Source organism: Anopheles darlingi, chromosome 3 (genome assembly GCF_943734745.1).
Source record: "Anopheles darlingi chromosome 3, idAnoDarlMG_H_01, whole genome shotgun sequence".
Classification (NCBI taxonomy): Eukaryota; Metazoa; Arthropoda; class Insecta; order Diptera; family Culicidae; genus Anopheles; species Anopheles darlingi.
The window spans coordinates 47,061,156-47,079,887 of NC_064875.1; the positions used below are offsets into that span (position 1 = coordinate 47,061,156).

At 43.0% G+C, this 18,732-nt stretch overlaps 1 protein-coding gene across 2 annotated transcripts in view; it reads right to left on the bottom strand.

Annotated features, from left to right (window-relative positions):
* Nucleotides 1-1,263: 1,263 nt before the first annotated feature.
* The window catches only part of LOC125954037 (protein N-terminal glutamine amidohydrolase), a 37,916-nt gene continuing 20,447 nt past the window's right edge, over nucleotides 1,264-18,732 (bottom strand). For both annotated transcript variants that reach the window (XM_049683987.1, XM_049683988.1), the window contains exons 3-5: nucleotides 6,142-6,444; nucleotides 5,859-5,983; nucleotides 1,264-4,702 (exon numbers count right to left, since the gene is read on the bottom strand). In XM_049683987.1, the coding sequence (XP_049539944.1) occupies nucleotides 4,566-4,702; nucleotides 5,859-5,983; nucleotides 6,142-6,444 (565 nt within the window). In that variant the 3' untranslated portion in view covers nucleotides 1,264-4,565. The remainder of the gene's footprint in view (nucleotides 4,703-5,858; nucleotides 5,984-6,141; nucleotides 6,445-18,732) is intronic.

The following is an 18,732-nucleotide window of genomic DNA, read 5'->3' on the forward strand; positions in this document are numbered from 1 at the left end:
ATCGTCCAGAGGCAGATTGCTTTCATAAAAAAAAGAAACAAAAAATTCAACGAGATCAATAGTGCACAAAAGCACAATCCATTGTGAAAGACAATGTGGGAACAAGTTACTACAACAAAAAAGTACCAATAATCACACGAACACAAACACACATGTTATTGCATTTCATCTACGCTGGAAAGTTCGCTGAGAGAATGGGTTTAGCATATCAAACGGGGTGTTTTTTTTTTGGTTCGGATTTATGTCGTTCTCGGCATACTATTATGTAAAGAGCGTTGTGATTAGCGGGTTCTCATATTCTTACAGTTCTAGGATATCAGGCAAAATAGTATCATTGAATGCTTATGCCATGCAGTTACAGTTACGAGTATGTTCATGATAAGTTGTGTTTTGTTTTGTTCTGTTGGACTCACGCTACGCTAAACTACTATGCCATATGCTTATTTCTACTAGCTCAACTTGCCTGGATTATGCACATCAAAATCGAACGAAAAGCGAAATGGGAACAATGGTGGGTACTCTACTAGCTATGATCTTGCTGGCGGCAGGTATACCAGCTTCCAGCGAACTAGCGCGGCTTTTTAGGAGTTTGGAAAAAGTGTGCACGCACAATGACATTAACATTTACAGTATCTTCATGTACGCCACTTGCGTTGGTCCATTGTGTGTAAGAACAGGACGTTTAGTTGTACCGGTTATGTTGGAAGGATAGAAGATTTGAAGCTACACGCAGCATAAAGCGTTAGAAGCATGAACGACGCAAAACGGTGGAAATGATCGTTGAAAACGGTATTACCGGCAGGGTACAGGTAGTATATAGGTACAGTTTTAGGGCTGTTGTAGGTTTCCTCTTCTTGGCTCTCGATATAAACTTCTACTAGTGCCGAGTAGAAAGGATTTCGAATAAACGACATTATAACATGCTAATGCTAATTTGGTTTGTTTTTTTTTTAGGTAGACTTTATAGTCTGGTTAGGGAGAGAAAATTGTCTTTAGCAGGTTACGGTTGCAATTCGGTTTTTTTTTACGTTAAGCCATAACTTGACATGACTCCAACCAACCTGGAAATAGGGCAGATAGTACAATTTAACAGACTTCCAAAACGATCGCAAACAACAGTTTAGCTTATAGGTCATTTATCTGGTAAATTTGTCTCGAATTTCTTTTGTTCTACTTTGTAAACATTCGCAATAGACGTTCTCATAACTATATAGAATTTAAAGGAAAATAAGAAATGGCTCTAGGATTTAATGTTGTATCTATTATTTCTTATAACATATTTTATAATTTGGATTAACCTACCCTTCGACTCTACTGTAAGATGTGTTTGAGTTTGTTTTGTGAGGGCACACACATTAGGGTAACAAACTCAGCGCTAAGCGAATTCTGTTGCACCAATCAACCATTCCCAAACACGAAACCAAATCGCCTCAATCGTGGAGAACTCATGAAACCGATCACTAATGTCTGGTTATCGCTGATGCCATTGTGTTTAAGTATCGTTTGCAGACACCAAACCAAGCAAGGATCAACGAGCACTACATTTGTTAAACTTATCTAACGTTTTCTCAGCATTAAGTATATCGCCGTGCAAACAGCGCACAGCACTCATTTATTAAGTTGTTAACGTTCGTTTCAATTGCATTCAAAAGACGTGATACTTTCGAATCAGTAGAATCAATGACGATTAGCAGAGTTTAAAAAACATCATCCAAATGATTGCAGTATAGTAAACTAGTTTAAGCTAATCGATAGTAAGAAGACGATTTCATACGCATTACACTTTTTCCTGCTTTCGTGTTGCTATTGACTCTTTTGGTACGTGCTGGATATATTTTGCTTTATCTAGTGACATCTCTTATGATTTTCATAGAAGTTGTTGCTGTGTAGAGCTTGTTTTAATGATGTTTGCCAAGAGCTTTGTTTGATTTGGTTGCTACCATTCTGGCTTATGCGCACAATGCACTGATCCGTCAAGCTGATCGAATGCTGTTCAATGCAGTTCTGAATAGCAGAGATGGCAAGGCCTAATATTGTGACTCGTCGAGTTTATCCAATCGTCGTTCATCACTCCACGTATCAATAAACTCCTACCATAAACAGATCAAAAAGACGATCAAAGGTATGCTCGTACGGCCATTCCATCCTGTAACAAACATAACGGTCCGTGTAACTTCTCGGTACTAGTTACTTTTCTTTTATTTGCAATAAATTACTATCTACAAACAGTAGGGAAGAAGGGGAAAGTTCAACAATTATGTACGTGATAATTTTGTTTCGGAGACGCAACGTTCTACATCTCACGATTGCGATCAATTCTTATGCTCGACTTGCCCTCGCGCCAATCGACTTCACCTCCTCCAGGTTCTCGGACTAGGCATTCAAATATATTCGGCAACACCGGCTGGGTGCCTAGTTAATTCTACCTTTAATGTTAGTTTTAAAGTTGAGATAGCAATTGGCTGCAATTGTTTTTAAAATCAAGTTTGGTTTTGCGTTGTTGTTGGCGTCCCATGCTGGAGTAGGTTGTAAAGTGTGATTTTAAGGTAGAAAGAGCTTGTTTGCTTATCGATTGATTTTTATAATAAATTTGATTTTATTTGAAAATGTTTAGCCGTGCTCAGATTGCCGTCCACTGTTTGTTTGTTTTTTATTTTGCATTTTAAGAGAAGTGTTTGGCGATCGCTAAAATGACTCCATCAGTATTGCGCCATTCGTTTCGTAGAGTGATATAAAATATCTGGTTGATTAGTAGGCAGAGCTAAGCCCTGGAATCATCGTACTCTGTTGAAAAAAATGGGGTAGGTTTTTGCAAGATTGCTTAAATAATACAAAATATATGGTCTCGTTTAACAATCGGTACGTTTCATTGTGCAAAATCTACCTTCAAGATGGGCATATAAAACACTACTGTTTATGGTAAAAACTGTACTATTTATAGTGTTATTCTGTGCCAAGGAAATAAATTTATTGAATTACTAGCGGAATGATAGAAATGATCAAATCTTTAAAACAAAATATAATTTTTTTAAAGAATCTGGACGAATTGGACCAACGCTGCATACCGCCCTAGCAAAACGTGTTGCTTGTAAGCAAGTTTGCATACAACTCGAATGGCGCCACAAGTAAGACCAGGAACAAATAAAACTCCCAAATACTTGAAATTGAAAATGAAAAATACACAAAAGAAATTGATTGAGGGAAATAAATCCAACCAAAACACCAGATACACAGATATAAATCCGTAGGTTTGCCGCATTACCTTCACGTCTATTACTGCTTGGTTCGTGTTATGCTTGTTTTGCTTTGGGGGACCGGGTTGAAATGCTCTATTCGTTTAGTTAACTAATATCACATTGTATAGAGTAGAAGATGTACTTTCAATATATAATATTTTTCGTTATACCCAGTCTTATCAGCAACTAGTGTTTTGTGGGAGGGCTGGCTGATCAGTTTCCGGTTTCGCTGTCAATAAGCGCATGACCTTTCTCCACATTTCGTCTCCGGCAAGACCCTTCATCAAGACGCTCCTGTAAGATTAGGCGCTCAGTATTTTCTGTGCTTTGGGACTCGCTCCCTGATGTCCGTCCCGTTCGAATGCAGCGCGCCATATCTGTTGTAGAATTTCAGAAACATTTAAGCGCTGTTTGCTTTCTTAGTCTTTTCAAATATTAATCTTAGTGCTTGTTGTTCTTAAACCGGGAAGGGTTTCTTATCATGTTCATGGTAAGGGTGGTGGTCTGGAAGGAAAGGTGCGTTTTATTTTGTTAAAAAGTTTGTTGGGGTTAGGTATTGTTTGTTTTATGTTTGGGTTTGTTTTAATATGGTCACTGTTAGCTGCAGAAAACAAGTTATTCATTTTGTCCTATCTGTCCAGAAACATTCTTCCTTTCCCTCGCGAAGACTGCTACAATATCGCTAGAGTAACCAACAATGTGTCATACTTCCAGCGATTCGTTTGAGTTATTTTATAAATTATCTTTGCTCATGTAACATGTCTTTCAGGCTAGCCAACAGATGGTTTTATTATCCTTACTAGGTGTGCTGTGTTGGTTGACTTTGCGCAGCGTAAGTAGCTAAAAGTTAACCATTAAATATGTGAAATACCAATTTTAACCCTCATTTGTAATATGCTTTCGAGTAATGTTTTGCCATGACGAGTAGTTTGAAGATATTTAGTAGCTGCAGCAGCAACATCCATCTCGAGCTTCGCGTATCAACACTAATCAACATTTCGCATCCGGCTGGCTATGGCTGCGTTGTTCGCGTATTGTAAGCGAGAAAACAGACAGAGAAGTAGTATAGATCACTCCGGCAGCTGCACACTGCTGAACGGTGAATTTTCTGGTGTTCTGGTGTTCTATTGTAGGTTAATCATTTCAATGCTCGTTCATGTCTCTGTCTCTAGCACGCACTAGCAACCACATAGATTGGCGCATTGCAATACCCAACTTGCTGTATCTTCGCATTTTTTGTCAAATTAGTTCTCGCTAGCTATTACTATCGGCGGCGTTGGTTATCCTACTTCTGTTGTCGGATACAACGATTCCCGGGTTGCATTGCATTTAGTTTTGTGTTTTCGTGCCAATATTTCGATCTGGCGGCTTGTAGAATTGCTGCACGAAATGCAATAGATCGTAGACCGCACCCGGCCCTTTGCCTGGTTTCATACAGATGAAATCATCCAAACTGTGTGTGCTTGCTGCAAAAGAACAGAAAAACAGAAAATGATTTTTAATGAGACGCTTGAGTAAAAAAGCTGTAAATTGATAGAATTTTCAATTTGCTAAAAGTTGTTTCTAAATCTAAACACTTCCACTGATGATGACATTGCTTTTCCGTGCGCTGCCCTGATCGAGGAAATTATGCTTGATTATTTTTATTTTGTTTTTCAATTAGTAATAATATTTTCAGTTTTACGATCTCACATCGATAGAATTGCGTTTTGAAATGCATTATTAATGCATTAAAGAATTATTTAAGAGTTAATTAGTTCGTTAGATTCTCGGTGAACTGCTAGGCGCCTCCATCGTATGTTCGAAACAGTATATTATTACCGTCTGAAGGGTAATATTACAATGGAATTACGAGAAATATACAATCGAGTGCCAAAGCACCCACCGCATGGAAATGTGTTCCATTTTTCTTTTCCAAGAAGCAACAGTTCACCTCATGCTACCATGCAAGTAGTACCTACAGGTGGACAATGAGTTTCCAATTATTAGCTTACACCGGGGGGTTAGGCTCAGGTATGTTGTAGGCCTAATAACAGTTTTTATCAAAACCACAGGCCATAATTGGTTTTCTCACTATTATTGTGAACAAAATGTAACCCATGAAGAAAGGAGCTGGATATTTGATAATCAATAACAGTAATAACATGGTCGGAAATCATTTCATATTGTGCTCGCAAAAGATTACAACAAAATAAAATGAAATGTTATGTCTATTAAAATGTATTGAAGTATAAAATGTATTTGATTTCCATTTGTTCGAACGGAATAGCAATTTTGCAAAATAATCACGCAATACTTTCTAGCGATAATGTTATTGAAGAAAAATATTTATATCCTAAACCGATCAAGACAAACTACAAAAGAAAAATAAACATCAAGCTCGTGCTCGTATGTCTGTCTCCTCTCATTAGGATTATCCTGCTCATATTTACACTGACCACACAAGTTCTGCTACTAAGTGCCATCCTAATATGAGCTAATGCTAGAGAGAAACGAAAGAACCCCGATGGAAAGCACCAGCAGCAAGACGTATCCTCACACCTCAACGTCACTCGGTGTTTGCTCATTCGAAGGGATTATAGACACCGGTACAAACGAACTGGAATGACCCCAAAAACCTACCGTTCGTCTGGATGGGTGGGTACGATGGTGGTGGTTTAATCCAGGATCCGTCTGGTCTACGCATATGCCGCCGGTCGGACGAAAACTCGGCCAGATACTTTTCCGCCGGTATCACTCGGAAGAACCTGAAGAAAGGAGAAGTGGAAAAGAAGGCAAGGAAAGGGAGGCGAGGGGGAAAAAACACAAATCCCAATTAAATTCCGTCCGGTAACGAGCGATTGATTAGCGGAGTCACAGATTAGGACCGATTTCCGTTGGGTTCCGCTGTTGCTTAGTGTCTTACCTGTGATGCTCCGACGTTAAGGCATAATCCGATCGGAACGTTTCGGTAACGTATTTGTGAAAGTAGGTCGGGAACGGTAGGGTCGTGTCGAGATCGAACACCAAACACCGGTTCGGTGACGGATTGTGCATGAAGAACACGTGGTAATCCCATATCACCAGCTTCTCGTCACCGCGGCCCGCCTTCTGTCGCCACAGCGGCACCGTGCGCCGCTCGTTCGACACGAACACGGCGTAACACTTGGACAGCTCCGATGGATGTGTTTTCTTCACCTGCTCGCACAGCTTCCACACGTTCTCCTCGCTGGTGGGGGGTGAAAAGATCAAAAAGAAAGAAAGAGAGAGCGAGAGACACACACACACCACACCATAGTGCGGTTTGCGCGGCGTTAGTGACGGTCAGGAGACATTAAAGTTCGGCGTACCACCCACACCGCTCCGTAACAGTGGCCACAGTGTAAAGGAAAAGTTTATTGGATCAGCAACACGCGGTTGGTGGGATGTCTGTTGATAAATAGCACCGAGATAAGCCAGACAGCGGTGAAGCCGTAAACACAGCATTTCATAGAATTCGCGGAATTTTTGTAATTGGAAGTCGAAAAGTACATCGTTCTGGTTCAGAAACCAACATGAATTTTCAATCTATTCAGCCTATGTAAGTCGATTCTGCAAGATTGTGGTTTACGATTAAACTTTGAGCACCTGATTGTATCGTGCGCAATCATACTTTATAAAGTCTGATTAATTGATGATCATTTCTCAGTATAGTAAAGTCGTCCAAAATAAGAAAAAGCATTATTTTAAAGCATTTTTTCTATTATCTTTAAAATATAGAGCAATTTATTCGTTAGCTTTTAATCTTTTTTTTTCGCACAGTTTTAAAGGTTTCTCTGTTGGCACTCTTGCTTGACCATTTCTCATTTCAGCTGGTTTTTATACATTCTTGATTCCTTTCGTGAGTTTCCTTTCAATAATTTCCAACATACGAAGTCAGGCAACTCTTTCCACGACCTTTGTAGGGCCAAATGAATGAAAAAAAATCCTTCGTTTTAGACAATCATCTCAGAATATTTCTGACAATGCTTTGATAGCTTTATTTGCTACTCCAAAACATCTGCTTTCACTGTACAGATATAGATCCTAGCCAAATCATTAAATTTCGGGCGAACTATCTCTTTAACAATTGGGAAACTCAAATCGGCTATCGGACATTTGTCAAAAAGTCATATTTACGTCCATCAAAATGCATTATTCGACCGCTTGCTAGCATGATACGACCTCAAACCTTCTCACAAACAGATTCGCCGCACTTTAATGTTGGCTGTCGTAGCTTTTTCGACCAAATCATTGCCATGCACCAAATTCTAAATGAAACAGACTACACTCTCTAACTGCCATGACCTCCAGAACCAAGCCTTGGCAATAGAAGGATCCCGTATACAAGATACTCAACAGTAATCATTAACGTGTTGCCCTTCGTATGGTGATATGTTTACCTTCCTTCCCGTCCATTCGTCCGCTCAACACTCTGCTTAGTACCGCGCATTCACAAAAGTACGTTCCAGCTTCACCAAATTTTCCGCAAAGCCCGGCGAAACTCACGTGCCACGGTCGGCCCACCACGTCTGTACGTGACGGTCTAAGGAGACACAAATTACAAATTGATTTATGCTGGTCCCCGAACCCGACAGTGACACGGGGCACGCGCGGTAAGACAAACTTTACTTTCTTTCCACTCCGAATCCATTCCGGGCTAGGCACTTCAAAAGCTACCCGGCCGGGATTCGTCTTGCTACGTTTGCAGAGATCTACCGCGTTTCCTGGCAGTCAGGAGGAGGCGCGCACGTTTACTACTTCTCAGCCAACCTACAGCTAATGTAACGCTTCGCTGGTAGAGAAAGCATTTGGCCCACGCACTCCACTAAAGATGACTTCCGGTTCCGAGCTGCTGCTGCTGCTGCTGAGTGCACTAACAAGGATGCCAACAGTGTTTGTGCTTGACTGTTGGTAAGCACAGGCAGCCGTGCGTGTGGTTTCGCGAAGCGATGCGATGTTCTCTCATCTTCACGACCGGTATTCCGACGAGGTATTTGGGAACTTGGGCTAAACTTGTGCGTATGTGTGCCGCAAGAATGTATGAAAAGCACGTTTCTCTGTGCGAGTCGAATGATACGGACACTAATGTAAAATGATGTACCGTATAACTTTGACGACTTAGAGCCCAATTCAAACTCATCTGCTCATGGCCTGCTCGTTTCCGGTGATAGATGATGACGCAACGTTGGCTTGGCGACAGGTGGTGCTGGTGACAGGAGCTCCATCGCAATATTGATGCGAAAAGAATTTGATAAAAATCAAAGTAAGCCCAAAACCACGGCCACCTCAACTCCCGCTCTTGAGCTTGAGCGGTTTACTTTCAGCAAAACCAAAGCACCAAAACCCAGTTACCCCCAGTTCGGCTAAAATGTGGCGCTCGCGGGCGATGGTGCGAAAATAAAAAACTGCGAAACAATCTTTAACGACGTTTTAAGCTCCCTCCCACCGTGGGGGTGGGCTTTAACTTGTCTTTCATTGGTCACCGCGCACCGGTCTAGATGGACAGATGGCAGATACTGTTCAGGAGAACGGGGAAAAGTTGAGAAAGGTTTCTTCCTCAGGACCGCCTAATGACCACAAGAACTGAAGGAGGGAGGAGGGACGGAAGATTAGCTGTTCAGCACCCGCGCCATCTGCGGAGGGGTTGGGAGAGTGCCTTAAGGCGTCGAGTAGCGATGAACGTCGTTAATCGTTGGCGATTTATTATTTACGGAGGAGTAAATGATGCGCAATGATGATCGGAGCGCGTTTACAGCGCGTCTGTGAGAAACAAACGCACACACACACACACAGCAGGCTGGAAGTTGGTATGATCTAGGATGAGCTGTGATGGACAGGTTTTGCGTAACTCCTCGCTACTTCACTCAACATATCGTCCATCCCTGCGTCGTCGAAAGGGATAAGTGGTACAAAGTAATGAAATCACCAAACGACCTCCCTCCCGTTCACTCCTCCTCTAGAGGGACCTTCGTTTGATGTGTTTCGATTACAATCGTCAGTGTTGGGCGTTGCGGGGTTAGAGGTCACCACCGTACCGTGCTACTGGGAGGGGGGGAGGGACCCACTAAATCATGCATGGCAATCACAATTACCGTGCAACACGTACTTCCTCCTCTACCCTGTTGCGCACCCCACCCCGCCCTTTCCGAACTTTGACGCCGTAACGGGACGGGCCACAACTGAAACCGCCACAAACCGATGCCCCGTGGAACGAGGATTTGAATTCCCGGTCGGCACGCAATCGGCACGAAAGCCTCCTCCGGGGCCACCAGTGTTACAGTGTTTTGAGGGGTTGGCCTCCCCCCTAAGGGTGTGTTTGTACCGGTCAATCCGCTCCTACTAGGCTGTCAGTGACATGAAATAGAATTTGCGAGTGTGATATCTTGCAAGTTGCTTATAAGTAGAACATGAACATTGGTATGCATTTGCTAAGCCGGATAAAGTTTGCACACCTAATGCTAGCAAGTATCAACCTTTCTCGTACTAGTTTCTGACACAACTTCTTTAAAAGAAACAATGATGCTAATTGTATTAATATACATATAAGCAAAAGCCCACCCATAGATTTTTTAATTTTTTTTTTATAAATTCGACATTTTCGATTGTAAAGGGCAAGTGTTGTGTTATTCTTGAAGGTTTAATATTCATCTTTCTGTTTCATTTCTTTTGCGAAAAAACCGTGCACAATCGACTCACAAGTGAAACTGCTACAATTGGTGGAATAAATCACTGTAAACAATAATGTGGAGCACTTATACCTTCAAAACAGATGTTAACAAAATGCCTAACAGAGATATAGTAACCAGAGGGTTTCATTAGAGTCACAATAATATTTATTGTACAGTGGGCTTTTACTTTTGTCACAACTTTGATCGACCATCTCTCATTTAAACAATTATTAAAAAAAAAAGATCGAACCAATCGAGCTGAAAGCTAGTGAAACTGAAAGAGGAATGTTAAAGCTTCCAGAAAAACATAACACTTGCCCTTTACGATCGAAAATGTCAAATTTATAGTCGAAAATCTGAAGAAAAAAAACCTAGGGGTGAGCTTTTACTTATGCCGGTCACTGTACATTTACTACTATCTATTCATTTTCCCCCATTCCTAGAAAGCTTCTCATCCTCGATATCGCAAAGAGCCAGCTTGAGGTCAGATACCAACTACAAACAGTACACCGCCAGGACGCCGCATTGATGATGCAATTACTCAAAATCATTATCCTTCCGGGTGCTTTCGCGTTTTCAGAGCATTCCTTTCAGCACCACCAGATGGTTTGGGTATCTGAGTGAGAGAGAGTGGAAAGGAAGGGCGATTGCAAGCCGTGGTGACCAGCGAAGGCCACGCAATTCATGCGCGCTAATGTAATGTAAATCTCGGCTGCCTTCTCGGTTGTGACCCTCCGTTGCTGCCGTCCGTACTGTACCGGCTAGCACATTGTGAGCGTGAGTATCTGTTGCTGATGATTGTACTGCATTACTTCCAGGCCAGGCCCGCAGTGCAAGGGAAGTGCACCAAAACTGCACCATTTCCCGAACCCCGCGACCAGCGAACGCACCACACACCAGCAGCGGTAGAAAGGGGGAGGGCCAAGCAAACAATCGTATTCCGGCTGGGCGGTACTCGGTGGTGACTTTGTATCCGCGTCCATTCCATGGCCACCGAATTAACTATTAGCCTCATTAACAATGCCAGCCTTCGTGGCTTTACCAGGACCACTCTCTCACACACACATCTGGTGCTGTTTTGACCACCAGCAGCAGCAGCAGCCTACTCGAGCTGCTAACTCGGTTTACGGTTTGGCGTGTTTGGCTTGTTATGCTGCCCGTAGCTTATAGTATCAAGTGATCAAGAAGCAGAAAACAGCAAAAGAAAGAATGTAGAAAAAAGGAAACGGAAATGATGGGTAGAGCAGGCGGCACAAAAACACTTCCTCGCGCGCCCACATCCCATCATGCTGGCGGCCGGCCACCGATCTGGCCAACCATCTGCAGCCCGGCAGCAGCACCCAAAAGACGCTCAATTACTTATTTAGCTAAATGAGATTAGAATGTGAAAATTTCATTACAGCTTCCCGAAAAGCGAAAGCGGTCCCTGAGAGTGGCGTCGGCCCAGGAGAGGCCGAACGAGCCGAAAAGTAGCGGCGATAATCTTCGCCAGCTTTGCTGGTGCCAGCACCACGGTGTTGAGGGTGCCTGTGGGTGCGGCATATCTTGCCGGTCACATCCCTCACATGGGAGGTTTTTACAGGAAAAGCCATGGGATCGGGACCGCTTTCACGACCTAGAGAGGCACAAAGATGGTAAGATGGAGTACTTTGCAAGATGCTGTGCCATTGCGCGAGAAAAAAATGGTCTAAACATCGCTGTTATATTCCAAAAAATATTCATTATTGTTTGTTCTTCGGAAACTAAAAATCGAAAAGTTTCCCGCAATTCTATGAATTTTAAAATATGAATTGTTTCCTTTCGATACGCTAGTTTGCACTTCCAATGCACAGTCCAATGGAAATCCCTCAAAACACCAGACGGATCCCGGTGGTAAGTTTCCAAGAAAATGAAATGGCTTCTTTCGGGCTTACCTATGCCACGCTCGCCAGCAAACAAATCGATCACAGCTCACGGCCACCACCACCACCACCCCCTTCTTCACCTTCACCTAACGAAAACACGCAAAATTTAATGAGGCCACCAACGGAATCGTTGACGAAGGCGAAGGAAGGCGATGGAGGGCTCGGCGCAAAGAACGCTCCAAGTCCTGTCGGTTTGCTGGCGTAATTTTCATCAGACAGAAGGGAATCCCTTTCCCTTCCTTGCAGCCTTTTGCTGGGTTGCTGACTGCGGGCCCCCCCATCAGCATCGGACCGACCGCAGTGAACAGTTAGTTGGATGGAAAGCGATGGAAAGTTGGTAGAATTCCGAGATCCTGAACTGACACTTCATTGGCTTCGGTGATCTCTTATGCGCCCCGCAAACTCATCAATCTTGCCAAACACCAGCAAACACTGGCGTCGGACAACAGGTTTGGTCTGGAATCCAGGCATCACAACACCGGTGATCAGGTCACGGGCCAGGAGGATGGTATCGAGGAAATTTGCTTCTCAAATTCTTCATTCCAAATACCGCTTTTGGGTCGCGAAGGTGCGCCACGGTTTCAAATCCGTCCTTCCTCCGCAGGAGGGTACGCCATTAGTGTTATGTTGCTTGTGTATTAGGCGCGGAGAGAGAAGAGGAAGCTTGCCAACACTTTCGCGCACCTTTCACCTTTTGGGAAAGCTTTTCGCTTTTCTTCGCGTTCGAAGGAAAACTCAATGCCTCAGAGGAGTCCAGTGGAAATGGATGAAATATTTAAGGAAGCGAGCGCTGACGCTGGCCATACTTTTGGGCCGATGAATAGAACTCACAATTGCAGGGGTGTTGGGCGTTCCTGCAGGAATCACTGTCAAATAAATAGTACGGATGAGCGACAGATAGTTATTTTGGACACCTGAACTCCCCAATTAAGATTCACATGGAAGAAAGAGATTGCAGGGGACGTTTACTGTACTTTCTGTGGCCCCTCCCGACCTTCAATGATTAGTCACAACAAACTGGTATGATAAGAGGGCAAAAATACATCTCGCAAAGATACATTACATTCAAAATTTCTTATTATTTCGGTTAAATTGCTTTTAGGTTGGTTAAAAGGCGACAATAGTATTAAATGTTTTATTACTTTGTACCTTTTGATAACAATTGTAATTATTTAAAATTGTTTTGTAATTTAAAATAAATTAAAGGATTTTATCAAAAGCTTTGGCGCTGGACAAATTGTATAATTCACCATTAAGTGCGAATGGCGTTTGACACCAATTCAGGAATATTGCTGTTCGATTATCGATATTGCAAGAATAAGGCTATCTTACTTATAGTCAGTTATATCTAATAGCAGGAGCTCTACTGCTGTAAGTCTTAAAGATTAATGGTTAAAGTAAATTAAGTATAACATACCACTGGTACACTTCTCAACCTATGTTTTCAATTGCTTTCTGCTGCCCACAATCATTCCATGGTAGAGAAATAATTGTGATTCCCGTACAAAACAGTGGCAACGAGTTTTTGAAACGCAGTATAAAGTTTCAGTTATCTGTTTACGAAAAGCTCAGAATAAACCATTTTTAAAGGAATACATCGTGACTAGCAAACAGCTTGGAATGTACTTTTTATCTATTTGCTCGTTGCTGGTACCATCGCCGAAGATACCAACATCTCCTTTGACCAAGAAGTACTCATCGTACTATAAAGCAACGCCCAGATGTATCACAACACTTCTAGGAGCAAAACGTTCCAGCAGCATCTCCTTCTCCTAGAAGAAGCTTTCTGATCACCGTAAAGTGCGACACACGATGATCGCACAAAGTACCGCTGAAGGCCCACAACAACGCAGCACAACAACATAAACAGCCGATCCCGATCCCGAGGCCGCCTCCACCGCCGTTGACAGAGCATATAAAAAGAAACGAAGAAAGAAAGCAAGAAAAAAACATCGTAAACACATTTCGTACGTTCGTTCGGTGCCTTACGGGATGCGGCCCTTGTCCAAAACAACACTTTACCACCAACAATACCGGTGGGAGTGCACCATAAGAACTTCGGCTCACCCCCATGCCCGGGCCCGGCTACCAGGCAGCAGTAGCAGCGCCAGCTAACGCCGCAGTGATACCGAGGTGACTCCGCAATCGCAATCGCCCCGTTGGGGCCTTATGCTTAAACTTGTTTGGTGCTCGCTCGATGCCACTTTTGGTGCTTAGCTTATTGCATAGAGTGCGTGGCTAAGGGTGATGGCTGCCTCGGCCACACCACGACCGGGCAAAGAACAAGGACGTAACGACGACGACAACGACGACGACGACGGCACTTGGGCACTTGGGCAACGGAGGCAGCAATGTTGCTGTTTGCGGCCAAGTGGGTGGTTTCGGTTTTAATGATTTAATTCGAGCAGCCAGCGTGGCACCGTTGGTGGTCGCGCTAGTAGCGTAAGTGCGTCCTCAAACCACCCATTCCCGACCGGAGGCCTGTTTGATCGCCGTTTGATGGTGACGTTCGTCAAAGCATCACCACTTCATGATCGTGACAAAATGAAATCGCTGCAGGTATAAATGGTTTTATGGACGGCACACCATCACACACACACGAGAATGGCAACGACTATTTACCCGTTGGATCTTCTATAGCCACGAATTTTCTTCGCGAGCTGAGACCAATTTTTCAATATTGACACTGGCGCCAGATCGTTTGCCGAATGTTTCGTTCTTTATCGATCGAGATATGTCAGCATTGAATGTTTGAGACAATCCATGATATGGATACGATTAATATTCAAATCAAAAAATGTCAAAAGGAACACAGAACAAGAACAGCAAAAGCAAAAGCCGGTTGCCGTTGGCCATGCGGTGTAATCAATGTTACGCACCAAACCCCAGCTGCCAGACGGTCGTTGGCCATTAAAGATTCATTTGCTGCACCAATAATATTCAATATTTCATTTTCCACGAGCCAACCGGAATGTGTGTGTGCGTGTGTGTGTGTGTGTTGTTGGCTCTCGGGCTCACCATACGCGTACTTGGAGTGCAGCCAACCGTATCCGACCATCGTAGCTGCCATGGAGGCTTCCACCGGCTTCATCCAGCCATCCATCCAATCCAACCAGCATCAACCACAAACAACCGAGTCTGACAGAGCAACGGTGGTTTTGTCGAAACTTTTGGCCTTCCCTATACTCGTCTCTTCTCGCATCCTGCCGGCAAATCCTGCGTCTCACATCCAAATGTGAAGCTGCTGGCGCTGTAGCTGTTTATCGTTTCCATTAAAAAGGGGCAAATCAGATTGCTCACTGATTAACTTTGTGCTACACACCGCCGAACACACACGCAACGGCAATGGGCTTATTTGCTTACTGCTGGGTACTTCATTTCCGAGCAAATCCGAGCAAGACCGTGAGCCTCTTGAAGGCCGGCGATTGTACCAGCAGCAGTAGGACAAAGGAGCGAAAGGAGAGGCCATTTCGTTTGATTTTAGTGCCAATAGGCATGTGCGTGTGGTACAAGGAACATAACATTCAGCATAAGCACATACGGGACGGGAACGCGACTTACACGGGTTGTCGCAAAAGCTTTCGCCTTTCGCCGTTGCCCACTTATGAGCGCGACAAGCGCCATCCAGATTCTGTGTGTTCTTCACGGAATGATAATTAATTTAAGCCTTACACATCTCGAGAACAAAACATCTCGAGCACAAAACATGTCGAGAACAGAAAAGGCGATAATGTGTGTCTACCGGGATGCCTCAACTGCAAATCAAACATTAGGCTTGTCATTAGGTATGTTAACAAGCGTTAAAGATAATTGGATTTAAAGGTATCTTTAGTGAATATCAAACATACGTGAAAACTGTCACAGTTGTTAATGTAAAATAGTGCCTTTTATTTCATTCATTTCTTTTAAATTTCTTTTATACTACTGTGTCCAAAAAGTAAGGTGACATTGGATGTATTTTGAAAGTTCCTTAATTTTTCTTCCAAATCAATTTTTTTGCCATCAATGTAATCCCTCCCAGACGCAATGCACTTATGCCGACGAATTTTCCAGTTTTCTAAACACGCGAAAATGTCGTCTTTAGGAATGGCCTTCAGCACCTTTTTCGCAGCGGCTTGAATCTGCTCTATCGTGTCAAAACAGTGTCCCCGGAACGTAATTTAGGGCTTGTCTAATAGCCAGAAGCCAAATGTAACCAAATCAGGCGCATACGGTTTTATCGGAACGATATGAGTGAAAATATTGGCAAAAAAGTCACAGAAAACCAACGAACTGTTAGATGGTGCATTATCGTGATCGAACACTGACGCGCTTACGATGAAAAACATCCTTCTAAATGTAATTAGCGGATATGTTTGATATGCAAATATCATCAACAAAGTCTCTTGTTGTTAATCGACGGTTTTCCAACACCAAATCTTTGATTTTTTGGACGTGAACTGCATCGATTGTCGTTGGTGGTCGTCTAGAGCGTTCTTCCTCTTCAAAACGTTCCCGACCCTCCTGGAAGTCTTTCCACCAAGTGTAAATAATTTTTATTGACGTAGTATCGTCACTAAAGACATTCTGTACCATTCGCATTGGTATATTTGCAGCAGAAAAAATATTTTTAATGCAAATTCTTTGTTTAAAAATTTGCGACATGGAGAAAAACGAAGAATGCACTTTTAGCAGTTCACAAAAAAATACGTATCTCAAACACTAGTGAATATTTTGACGTGAAACTTGCCATGGTTGTCAATAACAGTGCTGACAACATATAAAAAATACAAAACTAAAGATATCCTTTTACGCGGGCAATTTGGACACCGTGTCACCATACTTTTTGGACACAGTAGTATACCTGACGAAAATTACCTTAACATTATGCCCCACCATAGTTCATGAGTTGAACGTTTCTCCGAAAAAAGGATACTTTCTACCAGCTGCTCTGCCACTTGCTGGTTGGTGGCCAAAGTCAAATTAAGCTTGATCGTGTTCAATTTGCTTCAAAGAAACGGCGAGACAAGGCAATTGACTCGGTTGACCCTCAATGTTGAGGTTTTCACAAGATGTACTTCGTGGTATTTCCCCAACTAACACAATCATTGTCGGGGCGTTGAGTTGTTTGAATATTAACAGTGACAGTTCGCCAGAATATCATAACCTCCCCAAGAAAGGCAATATCATGGCTTTCGCGGAACAACATTTATGCGTTCAAGTCGTATCTTATCGCACTTTTGAGACGTTCTGAAATGGGAATAAAATTGAATTGGCTGAATGAAAGAGGGAAGTAAAATCATGGACTCACGATACAATTAGGTATCGTGCAATCTAATTTAGCAAGTATAGTTAGCAAATTTACTGGTAAAGTATCACAATCAACGTTTCACTAGTTTAAGGTTTAGCTTGTCGTGGTTATGCAGCTTTGGTGCTGATACTGCAGCGGATACTGCAGTGTTTTGTGTTTGTTGCGAGACTGACTTGTACTATTGACACGTTAAGCAAAGGCAGAAATAAAAGTTCCTCACAATTCTAGAAAACTTAATAAAACAAATTACAGATGGATGTGGTATCGTTCTCTTCCTATCGTTAGATTTTGCCGAGTACTACTTTATCCTCCGACAAGCTACTGCAACAGTTTTAATTATCATAAAAACCTGAACTCGTACCACAAACTCGAGACTGGATGGAGACGCCATACGTCGGTTGTTTCTCAAAATTGATCATTCCAATCATTTCAAGTCCGGTTTGGCTAGTGTCTAATACGTAGAAAATGGTTTAGCTCCATTCTATGGTTTCTAGGAACGGTTGTTGATAACTGGTAGGAAAATGTATTTTTCGAAATGAAATGAACAATCGTTCACTCTAAGCGGATTTAATCAGAACAGTCGGAATACATTAGAAATGTTTAAAACATTTCTTTGAACACCCTAACAGATAAGTGCTTAAAGATTAGGGACGAGTATACCATTCGCCGGAGATTATTAAGCGAAGAGCTCCACTTAGAATCCTGCCAATTTCCTTTTGTAGTTCATAATGTGTTTCTTAAAACACGACTCACCCCTTATTTGTAGAATTATCATGCGCAAGGGAATGTTCTTGACAGAACTACTGGAACTCACTGTAACATCAAAACGCATCCAGCGTTAGTAATGTAGCGATGAAAGGGAACGCCTGTTCGGCTAGAGGCTTTTCGGTTTTCCCTCCAAAGAAACTTTCCATAATTAACGGAAAGTTCGTGCGCTGGTCCGTACAATGACCCCGACGACCGAACAGCTCTTTCGAAATGTGTTTTCGAAACTAATAAATCACCGGTGAAACCGTCGGAGCGTTCTGACTTCTACCCTATCAACTTTCCCACGTGGGCCTATACATGTATTCAAATCTGTGATGTGATGCCGAATGTGAAAACGTCTTGATTTATGGGAAACTGTGCGATAAATCAAAAACGGGCGTACACAACAGGTAAGGAATATGTTATGAGGATGCCATTTTGCATGCAGCCCCTCGCACCGGACCGGGTTGGTGGGTCGCTCGGTTCGGACTAACAAACTATCACGTATTCCGACAACTTTCACAGAAAATAGGATCATAATTTGTCCGGCCAACCAACCACGGTCACGTCACGACATCCTGAAGCACGCTCCCCGGTGGCTACCACCATTCGGTTCGGTTAAAAGGGTGCTCGCTCGATGCCATAAATTTCTCCCAAAATAATTAGAAACCAAACTCGGTAGGATCCTGGTAGGCGGTGGGTCCGCGGGCAGTACACCTAATTCGTCATTACCTGCTTTTCGCACGTCCGCCTGGATTCGAATGCGAATGGTTACCGGATGCAAATGCGAAACGGCACCGGCCGGCCGAATCGGAAAAGCCATTAATTAAACCGTGAAATTAATATGTTATCTTAGGCCGCGCACAGCGCCCCATGGTCCGGGGTTC